At 44.9% G+C, this 22,412-nt stretch overlaps 1 protein-coding gene across 4 annotated transcripts in view; it reads right to left on the reverse strand.

Annotated features, from left to right (window-relative positions):
* Positions 1-22,412, reverse strand: part of Armh3 (armadillo like helical domain containing 3) — a 202,267-nt gene that overhangs the window by 108,709 nt on the left and 71,146 nt on the right. For all 4 annotated transcript variants that reach the window (XM_036171070.1, XM_036171061.1, XM_036171079.1 and 1 more), the window contains one exon: positions 12,779-12,867. In XM_036171070.1, coding sequence (XP_036026963.1) covers positions 12,779-12,867 — 89 coding nt within the window. The remainder of the gene's footprint in view (positions 1-12,778; positions 12,868-22,412) is intronic.

Raw genomic sequence — 22,412 nt, forward strand, 5'->3', positions numbered from 1 at the left:
ACACCTCCCTCCCTCAGTCCTAGTGCACACAGTCCTGTGGACGGACGGACGGACAGACGGACACCTAACAGACTCCATAAACTCACAGAGGACAGGAGAAAGAGAGGAGGAGAGCGTGAGGGTGGACAAAGACATGGCTTGGAAACACATCCAATCCACAAGGGCAAAGGGGTGTGGTAATTAAGGGCAGGGATCTGGAGGACAGGAAGTGGGAATGATTTTGTTCCTGCAGTGGATTACTACTGAGTCAGAGTTAGGAATGACAGAGTGATTAAAGGGGAAGAAGAGAGAAATTCTAGTACAAGATAACAAGCAACTTCATCCAAACTGCTGCAGCAGATACAGGCGGAGCCAAAGAGTGGGGAGGGGCGTTCCCAGCACAGGGACGCTTCAGCATGGGCTGCAGAGACTTGTTTACATGGATGATTCAGGCCAGGTATCATTCTCCTGTCCCCCGAAGGCCACCAGAAAATAATATAAACTCTCAGAGCAGCATTTCTCAATCTGTGGGTCATGACCCGTAGGAGCAGAGCGACCCTTTCAGGGGGGGCCTAAGACCATCAGGAAACCCAGATACTGACATTATGATTTAATAACAGCAGAAAAATTACAGTTGTGAAGTAGCAGTCAAAATAATTCTATGGTTGGGGGTCACCACAACATGAGGAACTGTAGTGAAGGGTCTCAGCACTAGAAGGTTGAGAAGCACTGCCCTAGAGGATATTTCTTTTTGTCTGTTGCAATGCTGGGGACTGAACCCAGGACACTCACATACTAGGCAAATGGCTGAGCTACTGAGCCTAGTCTAGAGGGATTTTTCACAGGGAGCTAAGATAAACAAAGCAAGCTTAAACTTGGCTCCAAAAAGCCTACGTCGTTAAAGATCTTAACCTTCAAGAGACATTGCCCCTAATATCCTGTAAATACTGCTTTCTCCTTTATCATCTCAATGACTTCATACACATTACATCAATTATGCAGACACCACTAAACACACATTCTCTTCCCCCTTCTGCCTTAGTATGAGGGAAGTTCTAAGTCTGAAAGGCTTTAACCTAGCTGAGACTCAGTTTCCAGAATTAAGATTCTCAGAGGCCATTTAATCCAATTTCTCATGTTTTAGAAAAAGCCCACCCCACCCCATTCTCACCCACTGGTGGTTAATCAAACTGACAAGGAGTCGACTGACTGCATTTAGAGTCACCATGGAAACACGCCTCTTGGTGTGTCTTACAGGTGCTGTAAGGCATAACTAAAGAGGGGCGACACACACTGAACGTGGGTGGCAGCACTGAGGTGGGGTCCTCAAGAAACAGGAGCAGAACTTCACCTCTCTCCTTGACTATGACACACAGACCAGCTGCCCCCACTCCTGCCACTGTGCCTCCTCTGTGGTGATGGACTGTCCCCCAGTGGGGGCCCAAGCTACCCTTTAATTCACTACAAAGAAGAGACTGGCCTTGAACCCCTGATCCTCTCGCCTCCACTTCCCAAGAGCTGGGTTCCAGGCCTGCACCACTGTACCGGCAGTGTGTCTGCCCCCCCCCACTCCCTCTTTTGTGTGTGTATAGGTACAACGCACATATGCATTCATATCTATGTGGAGGTTCAAGTGGGTACCAGAAGTCAGCCTTGGGCATGTATTTTTGGGGGACGAGATCCTTCCCTGGGATCTGGAGCTTGTTAATTAGGTAAGGCCAGCTGGTCAGTGACCTCTGGGATCCTCCTGCCTCTGCTTCTGCAGTGCTGGGATTTCAAACTTGCACCATTACATCCAGCTTCTTATATGGGCGACTTGTATATGTACTGATATACTCATTTACTACAGACATAATTATCAGGTGAAACTGTTTCTAATTTACTTGCTCAGAGTTGACTCTCAAAATTATGTCTAATACACAGAATATGATGATCGGATAATGGACTGTACAAGAAGCCAGGGTAACCTTCATGCAAAATTAGAACCAAAACAAATAAAAGCTGGGCATAAACAATTAATAACCGAATTTATTCCTCTGCAATGAAGGCACAGACCTTTGCCCAGAGCTTAGACAGCAGGCCAAGGAAAAGCCTTATGTAGGGCAGTTTCAGGGGCAGCAGAGAATGGGCAATTAGGCTCTCGATGACAGCACAGGAACAGCACCGAGACCGTGCCGGCTGTCCTAGCTCACCCTCTTCCCGCACTCAGTTTTAGAAGACTGCCCTTTGTCTACCTGTCCCTTGGATGCCAGCTGGGCACATGACCAGCCAAACTGTTCTTAGGATGGCCACAAAAGTAGCAGTGCATGGAAGGAAAAATGAAGATAACCAGAAAAGACAAGGGGTGATCGCATAAAGCCAGTAGTACATTAGTCCTGTGTCTGTAAGCATTTACAATCAAGTACAGTACATGTTGTAGCCACTGAGAAGATTCAAAGAGCAGAATGCGCTTTTTATTCCTCTGTACTTTAACCCTTTAATTGATCATGTCAGATAATTTTTTTAAAGGAAGCAGGGATGGGGGGCAGGGAGTACTAACACAGCCTCGTCCTCCCAAAGGCCTAGCACTAAAAACCTGCTCTATAAGGTTTCCAAAGAACAAGGGACTCAAATGAGTTAAAAGTTTGGTCCAAGGTTGGGGATTTAGCTCAGTGGTAGCAAGCTCAAGGCCCTCAGCTCCAAAAAAAAAAAAAAAAAAGTTTGGTCCAAGCCACAGGAGGTAGCACACGTCTTTAATCTCAGCACTAGGGAGGCAGAGGTAGGGGGATCTCTGTGAGTTTGAGGCCAGCCTGGTCTACAAAGTGAGTTCAAGGACAGCTAGGGCTATTTCTCAGAGAAACTCTGCCTCGAAAAACCAATCACCAATCAATTGATGTGTAAATAAAGACCAGCCTCCTCTCTTCTTGAGAGGTGTGAAGTGGCCCGTGCAGATGGTCCCCTACTCTCTTGATATAGAAAATCTGAAAGAAAATCAAGAGGTTCAGATCTGCATGGATTTCACTTTAAGAAAATTATGAGGCTGCCCAGGCCATCAAACATATGTTCCTCTGAAAAGCCACCATGTATCTGAAAGATATCACTTTAAAGAAGCAATGTACGTCATTAAGGGAAGGGAGTGCTTCTAATACACTCATTTGTTTTTCAGAAAGTTGTTTTCTACAAGAGCCCTTGGAATTTTGGTTTCTGGGCTTTTGTCCAGAAACTGGCACCAACTGCTGCCTCTTCTGACACTGCTGGAGGCAACTAGCTGTCTCATCCCTTGCATCAGCCTATGTTCCCTGCTAGTGAATTGTGTGCACTGGATTCGGTAAACAGTGCCAGAGCATCGTGCAGAACATACAGTGTGTCCAGGCTCTAGAACACTGAGCCAAGACTAAGTAATTCCTTAAACCCCTAGTCAATTCCTGGAGGCAGCAGCAACCAATCTAATATGCAAAAGAGGGGTTGGGGATTTAGCTCAGTGGTAGAGCGTTTGCCTAGCAAGCACAAGGCCCTGGGTTCGATCCTCAGCTCAAAAAAAAAAAAAAAAAAATGCAAAAGAGGGTTCAGTACCACCCACTTGAGCATCTTAACACCTTCTACAGGCTCCCATCACAGAACCGAGAGAACAAGGCTCTCTATTTGCTGAGCTGTTCTTGGCTTTCGTGTGCCCTACACAGCAAGGACTTCCCCAGATTTGTTTCTATCCTGCTCTGGATTCAGGGGGAGGGAAAGACGATAGCAACAGACTGTATTGCCATGTAGGAGCAGAATGAATAATGGATACAGGAACTTGTTCAGGACTAAAACCTGTCCCCCACATGGAGGGCAAACCAGGTGCAAAACAAACACACACACACACACACACACACACACACACACACACACACACACAACCAGCAAGGAGACTCCATTGAACGGTAGCTCAGCCACCTGTCTTAGAGAAGGAGAGGGGAGGGGAGGCTTAACTGTAAAATCCAAGTGAATATCATTTAAATAAAATTAAAAACAGGAAGGAGACAGACTCCAGCCCAGCACAAATAAATATCTCTAAAGAAACTGGCCAGATTTGGGGGGTGGGGGTAGGATGTGTCACATCTTTAATCCCAGCATTTGGGAGGCAGAGGCAGGTGGATCTCCCAGATTTGGTCTACAGAATGAGTTCCAGGAGAGCAAGGGTTACATGGAAAAACCCTGTCTCCAAAAAAAAAAAGTAAAATAAAAAAGACAGAAACTAGTCAGAGAAAGCTGTCTGTTTGAGTTGCCTTTGCACACACTGAAGAGGAAAGACAAAATGGTAAGACAAGACTTAGACCCTACTGTGTGGCTCTGTATGGAACTAGGCTTAGGTGCCACTGAACCCAAATCAGAGCCTGTTCATTGGGGAGATACATAGTTTCACAGTGACCAATAGACAGGAAATATGGGTAGCTAACTTGCTTAAGAAGGAAGTCAAGGAAAAGCTAGAAACAGCACTAGTGCAAACAAGCTAAAGCCACCAAAGCCTTGGAGGCCCCACAAACTCCAGCCAATTCCAGCATCCCGGGAGAAATCACCAATCACCCAGCGACACTGGCAGTGATCCGCAGGGTCACTGTCGATCAACAAAGTGGTTCAGAAAAACAGCCGCAAATACAGCAGCAGCAAAAGAATCAAAAATCCAATGAAATGGCTCTAAGTGCCACGGTGAACAGAAAACACAAGTCAGAGGCCTGTACGGACGGAAGATTGCACAACCCTCTAGCTGAGCACAAAGCAGCGCCAGCCTTCCTTTAAATGGAGTCACATTTCTCCATCTCCCTGCTATGAATGTGTGTCTTCTGAAAGAGAAGACAACCTTCTCAGTCATTTCCCATCCCCCATACTTGGGTAAGATGCAGCCTTCCCATTACCACCCACCTCCTTCTTCATCACGAAAAGGAATCTTTTAAATTAAATTTCCCAGACTCAGCCTATATGTACATCTAGAATTCTAGCACTGGGGAAGCTGAGGCTAGAGTTGCTTACCAATGGTGGATAGCATGAGCTATATACTGACTCAGGCAGGCCTGGACCACCTAGCAAAACCCTGTCTCAAAAATACTTAAAGTGAGGCTGGAGAGAACACAGCCGTTAAGAGCACAAGCTGCTCTTCCAGGGTTAGGTTTCATTCTCAATACCCACAGGGCAGCACATGACCTTCAGAAACTCCTGTCCCAGAGGGTCTGACGCCCTTTTCGGGATCCACAGCACTGCACACACACACAGTGTACAGACTCACATGTAGGCAAAACTCTCGTAGACATAAGAAAAAGTAAAGAAAAACATGTAAAACCCTTAAAAAAAACAAAGTAGGAGAGGGAGAGAAAGAGGGAGGAGCGGAGAGGGAGAGAAAGTGTGTCTAGAGCCTAGACTTGGGGAATGTAGGGTCTCTAGGCAGCTACCCATAACCTTCAGGTAGGTCCTGCTGCTTTCTTCCAACACTGTCTAACTGAGTGGTACCCAAACTTACTCTATAAAATGCAACAGCCAATGTAACAGACCATGTCCACATTAACCATCTGCTAAGGGACCACGAACTTTACTCTCTCCCAGACTGTAGGACGGCCAATATCAGATCTGTCTTGCCCAGGTGTGGAAGGATGACACCATATCAAGCTGAACTCTGTCTCACTTTAGAACAAGTAAACTAATGTAGGCATAGCAACAAAAGCAGCTGCTCCTTCCCCCACCCAGGGACCTTGACAAGATGCTGATTGGTATCCTGTGGAAGCTGACCTTCTCTCCGTATGAAGAGACTTTTCCTGCACAAAGAAACGAACAAAGAGTAACTTTTGGCTCTTTTGGAGCTTTTATATGAAAATATTTTTCTCCTTGTTTTTTGGGTTTTTTTCTTTTCTTTTTTTGAGATAGGGTTTCTCTGCTTATCCCTGGCCATCCTGGAACTCACTATGTAGACCAGGCTGGCCTTGAACTCAGAGATCCACTTGCCTCTGTCTTGCAAGTGCTGGGATCCTTGCTTCCTCTTGACTCCTCTGGACACTGAGCCCCTTGAATTCTGTCCTTCCTGCCTCCTCTTCCTGACGCCAAGATTAGATCATTTTGACAAGTGTGCTATATTCTTTCCCACTTTCGTAACCTCTTCAAAACTAAAAGAGGCAATAGCTGTATAAGATGTTACCTTTGGAGGAAACTGGGTGAAAGATATACTTTTACTATTTTTGCAACTTTCTATAAGTCTATAATTGCATCAAATTACAGTTTAAAAAATAAACTACACCAAAAGAAGCAGATAATTAAAGGTTCGAAGGTAAGTATCTACACATCAGAAGGGGTTGCCAAACTTCCAAAGCTATACCTACATCGGAATTGCCAGATAATGCTATATATCAAATCAGTTTTTCTCTTAAAAAAAAAAAAAAAAAAATCAGTCCTGTGTAACACCCACAATACAGCTTCCAACAGGCTCTCAATTCCTACCCTCAAATTGTTCCTAATCATGAAAGCACAGGTTCTGCCAGTGATGAGAAAGCCAGCTGGATCTGGAAAACTGTGACACTCTCTGGGTGTTCCATGTTTCCCAGTAGGTATCTAAAAGGTCAGGCCATGTACAATTTCCTTTTGCAAAGCTGAAAATGCTTGGGATGCTATTTAGCACAGTGAAGCTGAACAGATTGTTTGGGGGGCTTTGGGACCTCTCTTCCTGCAGGGAGGCAAATGTTGCCTAGTGATCTACATCTGAGCATAAAGTCAGGAACTCTAAATTCCAACCATGGCTGTTTGGTGTCTGGCTCCATAATCCTTAGTAAGTTACTTAATGCTCTGATCTCCACTCCCTTTCCCAATCAATAGAGACACAAGTAATGAATGGCTTATCATCCTGAGACATGGCATAGTGAAAAGGTAAGGACTGGGATCTACAGACAAATGCTGAAGGGAAAAGCCAGCACAAATCTGCCTTTAAAGCATGTTTTCAGACTGTGGAAACCACATATTTAGATGCAAGCTGCTTTCCCAATGCCCCTTCTGCCTACAGTGGAAGTAAAATAAGCTATCTCCAGGAGGCTCTGTTCAAGTAGCTCCCTTTCCAACAGCGGCAAGCTTCTCTTTAAACATTCTGCTTATCCTTTGCTTAATAGCTTAGGAGTCATCAGAGTTTCCCTTTTTACTTGGTTAAAAGTAATCTGTTCATCTGTGGATAAGGAAGAAATACTCAAAGAGAAGAGAATACTCTGCATTCCCTTTGCACCTTGATGATTCAAGTAAATCTAAGTCCAAAGATACTGTGAGGCATCGCATCAGAAACATTATAGCAATCATGTTACAGAGTTCTATTATTATTGCTGTTGCTTTAAAATAGAAACACAACATTGTGCTGAAGTCTACACTGTCATTTGTGAATTTATTTATTTTTATTTATTTATTTATTCAAATCTTTTCTAAGTCCCTATTAAAAGCCATGCATTGTGGGCTGGAGAGCTAGCTCAGTGGTTAAGAATGCTTCTTCCAGAGTACCCAGGTTCAGGTCCCAGAACAGACGCAATGGACTACATGAGACTCTAAATAAATAAAGAAATACATAAATTGCCCAAAGTAGCTGGGCATGGTGGCGCACACCTTTAATCTCAGCACTCGGGAGGCACAGCCAAGCGGATCTCTGTGAGTTTGAGGCCAGCCTGATCTACAGAGTGAGTTCCAGGAAAGGCACCAAAGCTATAGAGAAACCCTGTATCAGAAAATAAATAAATAAATAAATTTTTTAAAAAATTGCCCAAAGTCCCACAGGGACAAACAGGAAGTTAGACACAATGAAAAATATTATCTGTAGCCTCCATAAGTTTAAAGAAAAGCTGGGTGTTGTGGCACATGCTTCTAATCCTAGAACTCAGGAGGCAGAGGCAAACTTCTGTGAGTTTGAGGCCATTCTGGTCAACGTAGTGAGTTCCAGGTCATCCAATACTACAAAGTGAGGCCCTTTACCAAAAAACCAAAAAAGTTCAGAGGGAAAACAGCGCTACAAGTCCCCACAGGAAGCAGCATGGCCAGGAAGACAAGCTTACCCAGACAGCAGGACACCCTGTGGAAAAGAGTTCACGGGAAGTTATGGAACACAAAGTCAGGGCAGTGACTGTTTTTTCCATATGAGATCATGGTTGAGCCTCACAGGGTTCAGGAACTCCATGAAACTGTATGTAGCATATGTACACACAAGTGGACACTTTGTGAACATGTAGAGCCTTATTTTCACTTCAGCTCCAAAGATAAACAACTGTCTCATTAGGAGCTGCTCTCCAAACCTCATTTTCTGTCTTCATCAGAGATGGGTTTCAGAAAAGCTCTCTCAGAGACTGGTATTTAAATGTCAGAAGAGAGTTCCCAAACTTTCTACATCTTGGGGGGAAATAATGGTTCCTAAAAATAAGGGCAAGCAGACTAACAGGACTTCCTTCTTCCATATTCCAATTGCAATGAGCTCAAACCTCCTCCTGCATACTCAGATACCATGGCAACAGTCATTGTACAAACAGGTGGCAGCAGGGAGTGGGTCAGGGCTTGTATGTGTAAAGCAGAAAAGGTACCAACTGGGACTGAGCCCTAGCTAACACAGTAGGCCTTTCTTCTCCAGTATCTACTCTTTGGGGAATTCATTTTAGGAATTTTGGAGACTTCTGGCAATTTTCCCCCTAAACAAAGAGCAACCCCAGAAATAAAAATCAGCACGCAAGGAGTACAGTGACACCTAACGCCCACAACCAAACACAGAAGGCGCCTGAACCCTATCTGAATGTCTTCTATAAGCTCAAGGGTTTCTGACTGCTCAGTTTAACCTTACATGCCTTACACTCTTATTTATAAATAAAATGCATTTATAATTCACAACATAAATATGGGCAAGCATTTTCCATTGGTATATTTGCCACGATGAGTTTCACACACCTCCCTCAAATCCATAAATCTAGAAGGCAAAGAGAGAATGAAAACATGGGCATTCCAACATATGAGGGGTAGTGCCAGCCAAGGAGTGGGTGGATCCGGCACAGCCACACTTGGATTCACTGAATGCAGTATTATGTATGCATTACTACGGGCTCCAACTGCACTGGATGGGGCGTCGTACTTTGCAGCTTTCCTTGACACCTGCCGCTCTTCATCTCACTGTACACACTCCATGTATGAACACACAGAACCACAGTTACAAGAGCGCTCACTCGGTCACTGTAAGAAAAGGAGGGCTCAGAGGATGAAGGTGCTTGCCGCCAAGCCTGACAACTTGAGTTCTATCCCTGGTCCCCAGTGCAAGGGGATAGCTGAGTCTAGTAAGTGGTCCTCTTACCATCACAACAGATAAGTGAACATGACTTTTACAAAAGGAAGAAGAAAGTTAGCCTCACATGGCAGAGGCCTCCAACACACATGTCCACACCTCAGGAACAAGCAGGCATCCAGGCCTCACTAATGATTCTCCAGCACACCTCCCCTTAACACACCAGGGCTGCAGACCATGAACTAGGATCATAGACCATGAACAGCATGTGATCACAGAACGACACAAGTTCTCAATGACATGAAATCAACTAACCAACACAGGATCAAGAATGGTTTTTCTTCATAAGTTACTAACTAGACTGGCAAAATGCTAAGAGTCCACCAGCTATAGTGGAATACTCAGGCAATGCTGGTACTTGGGAGGCAGATGCAGACAGTATGGGCCAGCCTGACTCCATCTTAAGATTAGAAGCCATCTGTTTATAAGTCAGAATAAGTTCATTCCTATTTTCTGCAAAACTTAAATTTGATGAGGTCCAGATCCATTTTCTGGAATTTGACATGTTCCACAGCCTATATCCTGACCTCCACCCTAATAGAATAAGATGTTCTGACAATAAGTTTGAGATGTTCGCTCAAGTTCCTACATAACCAAAACTTCACCAAACCCTTGGAAATCCTCCAGCCTTGCAGTTTTGGAGGGCTATAAGTCCACCTTCTCCTATGTTCAATGCTGTTCTTTCAAATCCCACTTTAGGGAGACAGCCCTGTCTGACAGAAAATAAAGCTTGCTTAATTATACTAAAAGGGGGTTGAGGATTTAGCTCAGTGGTAGAGGCCCGGGGTTCAATCCTCAGCTAAAAAAAAAAAAAAAAAAATTATACTAAAAGAATTAGGGTAATGGTTTTTACCCTCCTTTGGTGGGATTAACAGCATATCTCTGAGTTCAAGGCCATCTTGGAGCGAGTTCCAGGACTACATAGAGAAACTTTGTCTCCAAAAACCAATAAATAAATAAATAAACAAATGAATAATAAACAAAAAGAAAGTGGTGACAAGATATATGAAATGGATGTTGTAGAACAATCAGGAGCCTGAGAAACGTTAGGAAAACAGGGGAAGGAGAGAGCGGTGTGCAGTGCACAGTGAAATAGGACAGTGAGTGAGAGGACAGGGGGAGAGCGGTGTGCAGTGCACAGCGAATAGACAGTGAGGGAGAGGAAGGGGGGGGGGGGGGGAGAGCGGTGTGCAGTGCACAGCGAATAGACAGTGAGGACGGGGGGGGGGGGGGGGGGGGAGCGGTGTGCAGTGCACAGCGCGAATAGACAGTGAGGGAGAGGAGGGGGGGGGGGGGAGCGGTGTGCAGTGCACAGTGAATAGACAGTGAGTGAGAGGACAGGGGGAGATAGCGGTGTGCAGTGCACAGTGAAGAGGACAGTGAGTGAGAGGACAGGGGAGAGAGCGGTGTGCAGTGCACAGCGAATAGACAGTGAGGGAGAGGACGGGGGGGGGGGGGGGGAGCGGTGTGCAGTGCACAGCGAATAGACAGTGAGGGAGAGGACGGGGGAGGGGGAGGAGGTAAAGGCAGCCAGGCCACAGAGGCCAAGGTGAAGAAACTAAAGGAAGAAGAACTAGCCGAGAACCAAGAACCAGAGCCACAGACAGCTGCTGCCAAAACTGCATGTAACTCCTCTCTGCTACAGACGCTAAGCACCGGCCTCTCTTCTACAGCCCACAACTGTACCAAATACACACATTTGTGCTGTTTTGCATTTTCTTTTATGTGCTAGGCTTTTAGACCTCTATAAATATATTATTATCTATATAAAATAATAAGAGCCCTTTTGTTATTAAAAATAATTACATTCAGCTAACTTGACAGGTATGGGTGGCACATGCCTATAAGTCTAGCATTTGGGAGGCTGAGACAGGAAGACTGCCTTGAGTTCAAGTACAGCCTGGACTACATAGCAAGACCCAGTATCAAACAAAATCGCACGCGCGCACGAGCACACGAGCGCGCACACACACACACACACACACACACACACACACACACACACACAAAACCTAACTAACCCAGTCAGTTCAATCTCTCCTGACATGCCCTCAATTTCAAACTCTCATAATTACACTCTTCTTTCCCAAAACTCCAACTAAAATTGCCACTGTTGCCCATTAGTGTGATCCCCTTGTCCTCCCTTACACCATCATACACAGTAACTGCTGAAACCTTGCTAATCCATTAATTAAAGATCTCTACTTCCCATTATGGAGGACTAAATTTAGAAAGCCAAATTCAGCTGGGAGGAAACCATGTGTCACAACAAGGGAGATGAATTCCATGGAAGGGGGCTGGGCTCCTGGCCTGTTTCTTACAAAGGCTCTGACAGTAACAACTCTCTTGTGTTCAGAATACAGAGGAACACCCTATGGGTAGGGCAGCCCTCCTCTGTAATCATCTGGAGAAAAGCTATTATAGCCTCGGGTCACAAAAGCCACAGGACCTATCAGCAAGCAACTGCCTCAGAGAACAGGCTTTGCTTTCCCCAAACCTCCAATTTAGTCACACAAAAGAAAGGGTGGCAGGCTAACAGTAATTGTACCCTTAGAGAAGAGACACTTCCCGCATGCAGGGGTGGCAGTGACTTTACTGGGTGAATATAAAGACGAAAGTAAACATTGTAATTTTCTGTTTTGTCTCTGGCACAGGGGGAGTGGTGCCATCTACACAGTCTGTAAACAGTAATAACCCAGATGTAACAAAAGAACAGGGTTCCCCCCATCTCTTCGCCCCCATGCCCACCCCTCCCAATGCCATCCCCCTGAGATTACTCATCTTGAGGAAACACAGCCGCTTCCCTACAGTCCATATGCTGCTACCAAATGGAAGTGGGTGAGAATCCAAGTTTGCACTGATTCCTCCTTGCTGCTACACAAGCCAGAATCTTTGAGATTCAAGACAGTTTGGTTTGGTTGGTTTTGTTTTTTAAGACAGGGTCTAACTACACAGCACAGGATGGTCTGGAACTCACTATATATCTCATGTTGGCCTTGAACTCACAAAGATCTACTTGCTTCTCCCTCCAGTGCTGGGATTACAGGTTTGTGACATTATGCCTGGCTAACAAATTATATCCTCTTCTTGGAATTTTTTTCCTTTTTCTCAGTACTAGAGATCAAATCCAGAGAGAGAGAGAGAGAGAGAGAGAGAGAGAGAGAGAGGAGAGAGAGATCAAATCCAGAGCCTTATGTTTGCTAGGCAAGTACTCTACCAAGCTAGGTGTTTAGCCCTAGAACTCAAGAAACCATCAATTGTTTCTAAAGGCTGACCAAAAAAAAAAAAAAAAAAAAAGTGCAGAGCACGAGAAGGAACAGGATCAGGAAAGAAACTGTGGACCATATAGCATGCTGAAGTCTAGATTCAAACAAGACTGAAATGTTAAAAATAAATAGTGTAAGTGAAAATAGAATCATCCTAACAAACTGCAAGGAAGAAAAGACTAGTCTGAGCGAATCCTAGGAGTTCCTATGAAGCACTGAGGAGGAGAACAAATCCAAGCAGGACCATTACCTGACCATAGTTCCCGCCAGGTGTAGTGCAGGCGAACTCTACACTTCTTCTGGTAACACAGCAGCTTATGCACGACCTGGACACACCGCCTGCGGTAAGAAAGAAAGCCTGGGTGAGCCTCAGAGTCCAGCACAGCTCACTCTTTCTTTGGGGAGGCAGCTTTGCTAGGGTCACTAAGACTGAAGGAAAAACATATACATACCAAAAAAGGATAATCCTGCCAAATTTTTTGTCTGGCTGGCTCTCACACACACAACTCTACACTCCCCGCACATACACACAATTTGTGATGTCCACGGGGCTACAACCACTTAGAGGCCTAGAATGGGACACCACTGCTGCCTTTCCCTGAGTATTCTTCCAGGGAGGAAGATACATCACAATTACTCCAAAGACAGCTAGCATAGAAGGAGCCTGGGCATGGTGGCGAATTCCTGTAGTCTCAGCACTCAAGTGCCTGAGACAACTTGGGCTACACAGGGATATCCTGACTCAAAAAAGGAAAAGGGTGGGTGGGGGGGGCGGGGCAGTGCAATGGCTCATTTGTCAGTAAAGGCACTTGTTGCCAAGTGTGATAAGTGAGTTTGATCCCTGTGTCCTACAAGGTAGAAGGAGAAAACCAGCTTTACATTATGTGCTCATGTGTATGCAGCACAGGCATTGGGCACACACAGAGAATAAAAAAAAAAAAAAAATGTTAAAAAAATTTTTTTTTTCTGGCCAGGTGGTGGTGGCAGCGCTCGCCTTTAATCCCAGCACTCAGAAGGCAGAGGCAGGCAGATCTCTGTGAGTTAGAGGCAAGCCTGGGCTACCAAGTGAGTTCCAGGAAAGGTGCAAAGCTACACAGAGAAATCCTGTCTCAGAAAAACAAAAAAAAAAAAACAAAAAAAAAAATTTTTTTTTTTTCTGAAGGGGCTAGAGATGGCTCTTCCAGAGGACCTGGGTTCAATTCCTAGCACCTGCATGGCAGCTCACTACTGTCTGTAACTCCAGTTCCAGGAGACCCAATATCTTCTGGCCTGTTTGGATACCAGGCATGCATGTGGTACACAAGTATACACACAGGCAATACAAATCTTAGGAAAGGAATACACAGAATATAAAAACCATTTAGTCTCTAACTTAAACTCAAATTTAGAAATTTAATTTGTAACTAACCTAGTTTTTATTTACATTTAAAATCAGGGCTAAAGAGATGCCTCAGCAGGTAACAAGGTTTGCTGTTCTTCCAAAGGGCCTTAACTCAGTACCAGCACCCACACACAGCAGCTTAGAGCTGCCCATGACTCCAGCTCCAGGATCGACACCCTGGCCTCTAAATAACTCACACACATGATATACACTCATAAATAAAAGTAAGTATTTTAAGTTGAGTTAAAAAATCCATTTGGGGGCTGGAGAGATGGCTCAGAGGTTAAGAGCACTGACTGCTCTTCCAGAGGTCCTCAGTTCAATTCCCAGCAACCACATGGTGGCTCACAACCATCTATAATGAGATCTGGTGCCCTCTTCTGACATGCAGGCAGAACACTGAATACATAATAAATGAATTTTTAAAAAACATCCGTTTGGAGGGGCTGGAGAGATGGCTCAGCCATTGCATAACTAACCACTCTTCCAGAGGACCTGAGTTCAATTCCCAGCACCCACATGACAGCTCACAGCTTTCTGTAACTCCAAGATCTGACACCCTTACACAGACATACAAGCAAACAAACATCAATGATGAATTAATTTTAAAAGAAAAAAAATCCATTTGGAGCTGGGCAGTGGTGGCGCACACCTTTAATCCCAGCACCCATGCCTGTAAACAACTCCAAAGAAACTCTGAACCACTGTGATAATATTGTAATGTTTTACATTGTCAACAAGATCTGGAATCAGCCAGGAGGCAGGGTTCCAGGCACTACAAGCCTGTGAAGGATCAATAGATTAGGTCAGCCTGTGGGCATCCCCGAGAAAGACTATCAAGACTAGTTTAATGGAGAAGGGAAGATTTAACAGTGGGCTGCCGCACTCCACGAGCTGAGGTTCCCGAGAAAGGAGCTGAGCACTGACATTCATCTCTGGGTTTCTTGACTAAGAATGCACCTCACTGACGGGCCCACAGCACCGAGCCTCGTTACCATACACAGTCACACACGTAAGATACACAGTCAGTCACACACAAGAAGACATGAAATTGGAAGGGGAAAGCTGAGAAGAGGAGTGGAAGGGACAGAGGGGGTGGATACGAGTGAAATATGTTATGTACGAGAGTATCATAATGAAACCCACTTTATAGACATATATATTTATTCATATATATAAAACATAGGCTAATAGAAACATCAATTCTGAAGCTAGGCATGGTGACTCATGCGTGTAATCTCAACACTCAAAAGGTGAAGCAGGAGGATCATAAAATCAAGGTCATCCTTGGAGACACAGCAAGTCCCAGGCCAGCAAGGCTAGGTGAGACAGCCTCAAAATAGAAATAAATAAGCAGGGCAGTGGTGGCACCCGCCTTTAGTCCCAGCACTCAGGAGGCAGAGGCAGGCAGATCTCTGTCAAGTTTGAGGCCCCCTGGTCTACAGAGCGAGTTCCAAGACAGCCAGGGCTGTTACACAGAGAAACCCTGTCTAAAAAAACAAAACAAAACAAAAAAGAATTCAAGACCATCCTCAGCTATAATAGTAAGTTCGAGCCAACTTGTGCTCCAAAATAAGCAAAACCAAACACTGTAGGGGGTTGGGGATTTAGCTCAGTGGTAGAGCGCTGGCCTAGCAAGCTCAAGGCCCTGGGTTCGGTCCTCAGCTCCGGAAACAGATGTAAAAGCAAACACTGTGCTGCTGCTGTGATGTGCACGACTGAATGGCCTAGTGACCAGACAATGGACCACAAGCAGCTGCTGGAACACAACTCTTTACTTGGTTGGTGCAACAACGAACTGAATCTACATGGGCTCCCTGTACCCCTAGGCTGATTTTTGTTTTCATGTGTGTGTGTGTGTGTGTGTGTGTGTGTGTGTGTGTGTGTGTGTTGGGTTTTGTTGTTATTTTTTGAGACAGTCTTTCTCTGTGTAGCCCTGTCTGTCCTGGAACTCCATCTGTAGACCAGGCTGGCCTTGAACTCACAGAGATTAGCTGGGATTAAATGCATGTGCCACCACGCTCAGCTGCTCTTGAGCTCTCAATCCTCCTGTCTCTACCTCCCAAGCACTGGTATTATAGACAGTTTTTAATGGGGTGCTGGAGATCAAAGCCAAGGCTTCATGCACACCAAGCAAGTATTCTATCAAACAAACTACACCCCCAGCCTGTTTTGTTTTTTTGAAATAGGGTCTCATGTAGACCAAGGTAGCCTTGAACATGGTATGTAGCTAAGGGATAAGGCAGGGAAAAAAATATGGGGACTGCCAGGTGGTGGTGGTGCATGCCTTTAATCCCAGCACTCGGGAGGCAGAGCCAGGCAGAGCTCTGTGAGTTCATGGTCAGCCTGGGGCTACCAAGTGAGTTCCAGGAAAGGTGCAAAGCTACACAGAGAAACACTGTCTCGAAAAACCAAAAAAAAAAAAAAAAAAAAAAAAGGGGGCTGGAGAGATGGCTTAGAGGTTAAGAGCACTGACTGCTCTTCCAGAGGTCCTGAGTTCAATTCCCAGCACCCACATGGTGGCTCACAACCACCTGTAATGAGATCTGGTGCCCTCTTCTGTATACCTAATAAATAAATAAATCTTTAAAAAAAATTATGGGGACATGGACAAGAAAGACAACTCTTCACTCCAGATTCTGGTTAAAGCCTCACCCCAGCTGAGAAGCAAGAGGTTACTGGCACAAATAATTCTGAAACAGCAATGAACCAGGATTAAGGCCTGAATGTGTATGACTTTGGATAGAGCTACCTTCTACCCCAGATATTTCTGGAAATCTCAAAATTAATTTTGTTTCAGTGGAGAACTCCTAACTTTCTGCACTACATCCCTGTGCTCTAGAAGTGACCTTATCCATTGTTGTGGATATCGCTCTGTATAAATAAAATGCTGATTGGCCAGTAGCCAGGCAGGAAGTATAGGCAGGACAAGAGAGAAGAGAATTCTGGGAGGTGGAAGGCTGGGGCAGAGAGACATTGCCAGCCACCGCCATGACAAGCAAGATGTAAGGTACCAGTAAGCCCGAGCCACGTGGCAAGTTATATATTAATAGAAATGGGTTAATTTAAGATAGAAGAAATAGATAACAAGAAGCCTGCCACAGCCATACAGTTTATAAGCAATATAAGCATCTGAGTGATTATTTTATACATGGGTTATGGGACCATGGGGGCTTGGTGGCACCTGGAGAGAAGATTTCCAACTACAATCCATTGCAGGAAACACCTAGTATCTCATTTAGATTCCCAGCAACCCTCTGATGAAAAATGCTTCAAAACCCACCAAATGGCACCACTGACTACTCTGAGTTCAATGGTTGTCTCTAGGGAAGCTCACTCATGCACTCAGGCCTTTAACTTCTTGCCCAATTCTGTCTCTTTCTCTTAAATCTTGGGCTTAAAATCTATTTTATACAAATCTTTCCAAAAGCTGGGCTGAATTGCCTAGCTTGCCTAGCCTGAGTGCAGTCTGGCTTCAAGCTTAGCCCTGTAACAGCCAGGCACACCAGCAACCGTCTGTAACCCCAACACTGTGGAGGTGGAGGTAGGATGAAAACTAAGAGTTGAACTGGAGCCTACCTATGGAGGAAGCAAACACACTTCATTGTGTTCGGCTGCAACGCACTGTTAGCTGCTTTACTTCCTCTGGAGCAGAGGTTCTCAGCCTTACTAATGCTGCAGTCCTTTAATACAGCTCCACAGGTGACCCCAGCCATAAAATTATTTTTGTTAGTACTTCATAACTAATTTTGCTACTTTTCTGAATTGTAATGTAAACATCTGCTTTCCGATGGCGTTGGGTGACCCCAATAAAAGGGTAATTCCACCCCACCCTGAGGGTTGCGACTCAGGCTGAGGACTACTTCTCTGGGTGGGCTCTTTGGCTCTTACCTTTCATAGCAAAGTCAGTACTGGTTTTGTTTTGGGGTGGTGGTTGTTGGTGGTGGTGGTGGTGGTGGTTTTTTTCCTGCTTCTTGACTTTTTTTTTTCTTTGAGACAAGGTCTCACAATGTAGCCCTGGCTGGAACTCATTATGCAGACCAGGCTGGCTTCAAACTCACAAAGATCCTCCTGCCTCTGCCTCTCAAGTGCTGGGATCAAAGGCGTGTGCCATCATGCCAGGTCCTTTTTTCTACTTATTTTTCCCTTTGCAAAGAGGTCCAAGAAATGACTCAAAGTGAGTTTGAGACCAACCTAGGATATATGAGATCCTGTTTCAAACACACAAACAAAAAAGAAACAAGAAAAGGAAATAGTTTACTAAACTCCAAATCTACTATCTACTGGCTTGTCCTAAAATTCTTTTCTACAACAAAGCAAAATACCTGATCTCACCTGAACTGAGGTTCCTAAAAGACTAGGGGACTCCCCAGGCTGCTCCAGGTGACATCTTGTCTTTGTCTGTTGGTTAAGGTTTGCTCTAGAGCCCAGGCAGACCTCCATCCTCCCTAGAGCGGGGATTCTAAATCCAGGACACTACACCCAGTTCAGGCCTATCTTCTGTATGCATTCATTCTCTAGAAACTGTTCCAACAAGACAGAATAAAGGAGAGAAGGGGAAACAGAAGTACCAAATGAGCCAAGGGAAAACCTGGCAGGAGGGGGCTCTCGTCCAACCTGTTTGATTTATAGAAGCTTCTCTAATATATTCAAGTACACTGCAGCTGAATGGCAGCTTCAAGTAGAGGATACTTCCTGAGGTAGAGTTGAAACTCTCAGATTCTGTGCCCTTAGTCTAAGGCAAGGATGTCTGAAATATTACTGCATCTGTCTCTGGGCCAATAGGATCACTGGATGAGCTGAACTAAGGGCTATTCTATGGGGCCTCCTAGCAAAGGTGAAAAGAAACAGAACACAACTAACCCTCCTCTGAGCGGAGAGAGCCAAAGAGACCAGTTGGAGGCATTACGGTGCCTAACAGCATACCAAAGGCAAACACTAGAGTGTTCACTGACTCAGTAGTAAACTGATGTCCTAAATTTAAAGCAGGGGTGGTGGCACATGCTGGTAATCCCAGCCTGAAGGAGGACTGTCAAGAGAGTAAGGCAGCCTGGAGTACACAGAAAATACTAAGTGTGGGGCTGGAGATGTTTCAACAGTTAAGTGCACTGGCTGCTCTTCCAGAGGATTCAGATTCAAAGCCCAACACCATCTATAACTCCAGTTCCAAAGGGTCTAATGCCCTCTTCTGGCCCTCTTGGGTAGTACATGCAACCAGATGAAACACATATACACATAAAATAAAAATAAATGTTTTTAAAAGAAAGTATTAGGCCATCCAAAGCTACACTGCAAGACTTCTGTCTCAAAACAACAAAGTACCAGGCCAGTGAGATGGCTCAGCAATGAAAGCAGTTTCCATGCATGCCTGCTGACCTGAACCCATGCAAGAAAGTGTGGATGCAATGCACATCTGCAATCTGCTAACCTGAACCCATGCAAGAAAGCGTGGATGCAATGCACATCTACAATCCCAACACTCCTACAGCAAGCTGCTATGAGGTGAAGACAGAATTACCCAGAACCCTGTAAGCCAAGAAGCCTCAAGTACACAATATGGGGGAAACAACAAAAGAGATTCTGCCTCAATGAGGCAGGAGAAGCAACTCCCTAAAATTGTCTGATGATTTTTTTATTTCACCATAACATACATACCCACATAAAATATTTAGCAATCAGAGAAATATAAAGTAACACACACATCTGCATATACATCAACAAATTTTAAATAATTTTCTTTTACCCTAAAAAAAAAAAAAAAAAAAAAAAATCTAACCTGTTCTGAGACTGACTGCCCAGGAATACAAATCCCAAATAAACCTACAGTTTCCAAACTATTTTCTTTTTTGTTTGTTTGTTTGTTTTTCTTCTTGTTGTTTTGATTTTGAGTTTTTTTGTTTTCCAAGACAGGGTTTCTCTATTTAACAGTTCTGACTGCCCTGAAACTTGGTTTGTAGACCAGGCTGGCCTCGAACTCATAGTGAGCCACCTGCCTCTACCTCCCGAGTGCTGGGATTGCAGACGTGTGCCACCCCTGCCCAGCTTCATTTTCTTACCGGTTTTTTTTTTTTTTTAGAAATGGTGACATGATCTCATCCTGCCGGAGCTGCCACCCCCTGCAGTTTGACCTTCGTCAGGGTGTCGGTGCTTTAAACTACTAGCAGCGGGGTGGGTGATTCCTGGGGGGATTCTGCCCCCAGACAATGGCTGTTGCTGTGGTTTAGGAAGCTTTAACTAAATCTCTTTCGTTCTAATAAAACTCTGGACTCAAAGGCTCGGGTGAAAACCTGCTATCTCAGAGTTAGAGTAGCAGCTGGCTAAACGTTCTCTTTACCGCCATTCCCGGAAGCTCCTCTCCTTCCACACCACCTCACTAAAAAACCCACACTAAGCTCCTCCCTGCTACTTCCTGTCAACTAGCTGCTAAGCCTGTCTCTCTGAACTCAGGTTAATTTTATTTAATTAATGCAAATGCAACAATCTTTGCCTAGTTAGACAAATTTCTCACAACAATCTGCTAAATGATAGCCTCATTTAAGCGATGATTTGCCTTAGCCTATCTTTAAAGCTTCTATCAATATCTCCATAAAACTGAGTGATTAGGTCCCAGCTGTGAATGTTGCGGCAGCTAACTAGGATGGCTGAATGTGTACTGCCTGTCTGTGACCACTCACACATATCATGGCATGACTGTATGCCAGTGGCCCACATGGGCTGAACCTGGACAAACATACTCCTTAGCTGCTGTGGACACTCCAGAGCAGGGCTGAGATACTTCCTACAGCCCCAATTTGTGCCCCTTACTTGAAGGCTATAAAACAACACTCCAAAAAGGCTGTCTCACAGTCACCTAACAGGTATGCTCACTATTAGCCTTGTGCTCACAATGACTCAGATATTTACCAAGCATAATGATAATTTTAACAAGTGGCATATGCCAAAGAGGATAAAACACTTGTTTTCTTTTATTTAACTTTATTTTATGTGCATTGGTGTGAAGATATCAGATCCCTTGCAACTGGGGTTACAGATAGTTGTAAGCTGCCATATGGGTGTTGGGAATTTAACCCAGGTCCTTTGGAAGAACAAGCAGAGCTCTGAGCCATCTCTCCAGCCCTGGTAAAAACACTTATGATCCCAGCACTCAGGAAGCTGAGGCAGGAGGCTGGACAGTTTGAGGCCAGCCTGGGTTACATTGCAAGACTGTATAAAAAAGAAAAGAAAAAAAAATTTTAACAGTTGTTACATCCTTAAAAATACATACTGGCAGAAGATTCCAAACTGACTACTTCTTGGAGCGTTTGTCCCATGCACACAGTGGTTTCCTAGTCTAAGAAAAGCCAGCCCTGCCTTCTCTAACTTCTAACTTTCCCTTTCTCCTGCATCATTTGTGGAACCAGTCTCAAAAAAGAAGGGGAGTGGGCTTAAGTCTTCCACGGAAGAGTGAGTTAGGAAGATTTATTTTCCTGAATTCATTTCTCCTCAGTCTCAAACCCTGTGGTAACAACACGGATGGCAACAGGAATGACAAGAGCAGGAGCAGAAATGAACGTTACACTTGGGGCTCTCCTCTACTGTTACAGCAAGGCCTCTCTCTCCCCATGCAGAGCACCTTCCCTGTCACTGCCGTCCCTACAGCATGCAGACACAGGAAAGAAACGTCTCACTGTTGGTCCAGGCTCTGGCTGGCTGCTAAGTGTTTCTGTACTCCGGCATGGGGATTATAAACTTATCTGAAAGGGAGGAATTCATTTGGCTTTCAACCTCTCTTTGTGCAGCCGAGAGGCTGTACATAATGAGAAGTGAGAGCCGCAACCTGGCCTGCAGCCCGGCTGGGAGCAGACAAGTTCACCTAAAAAGGGCATGATGCTCCAGATACCAAAACTGAGGAAGAAAATGGAAGCGGGGGAGGGGAATCTGGACCATCCGGGATACAGGCTGAGACAGTGACCTCAGCCTGAGGGCGGGGCCTTCCGCCTAACCTTCTTCCCTTCATCTTCACCATCTTCCATACCCTCAGAACGGTCAACAGGGAGCAGGTGGGGCAGAAAGCAACACAGAAACATCCTGGGACAAAGTTAGGAACTACAGGTTAGGTTGGGGAGTACAGAACACCCACGGAAAGCTGGTAGCACGTTCAAGTGGCAGATGAACACTGTAACATACACTTGTATGCAGCTCTTCCCGCCCTCAGCTCTTCCACCGTCCACGTTCTCTCACGTGATCTTCCTCCAGCTACCTTATTCTCAACTCTCCAGAATTATACACTATTCTCCAGACACTAACATTCTGAAGCTGCTAAAATCCTGAACTAGTCAAGCTGACCCCATCTGATCATCTTTCCCTACTCATCCACATAGAGAAAACTCCTCAGGTTTCTTTATGGATCAGGTCAAATGGAGCTTCCCCGAGGTCCTGCCAACATGGTCACTCTCTCTATATATCTTTCCTTTGTTCCTTATTTCAAAATAATGCTGAGAATACAACCTGGAGATCAGAAGAA

Source organism: Onychomys torridus, chromosome 1, assembly GCF_903995425.1.
Source record: "Onychomys torridus chromosome 1, mOncTor1.1, whole genome shotgun sequence".
Taxonomy (NCBI): Eukaryota; Metazoa; Chordata; class Mammalia; order Rodentia; family Cricetidae; genus Onychomys; species Onychomys torridus.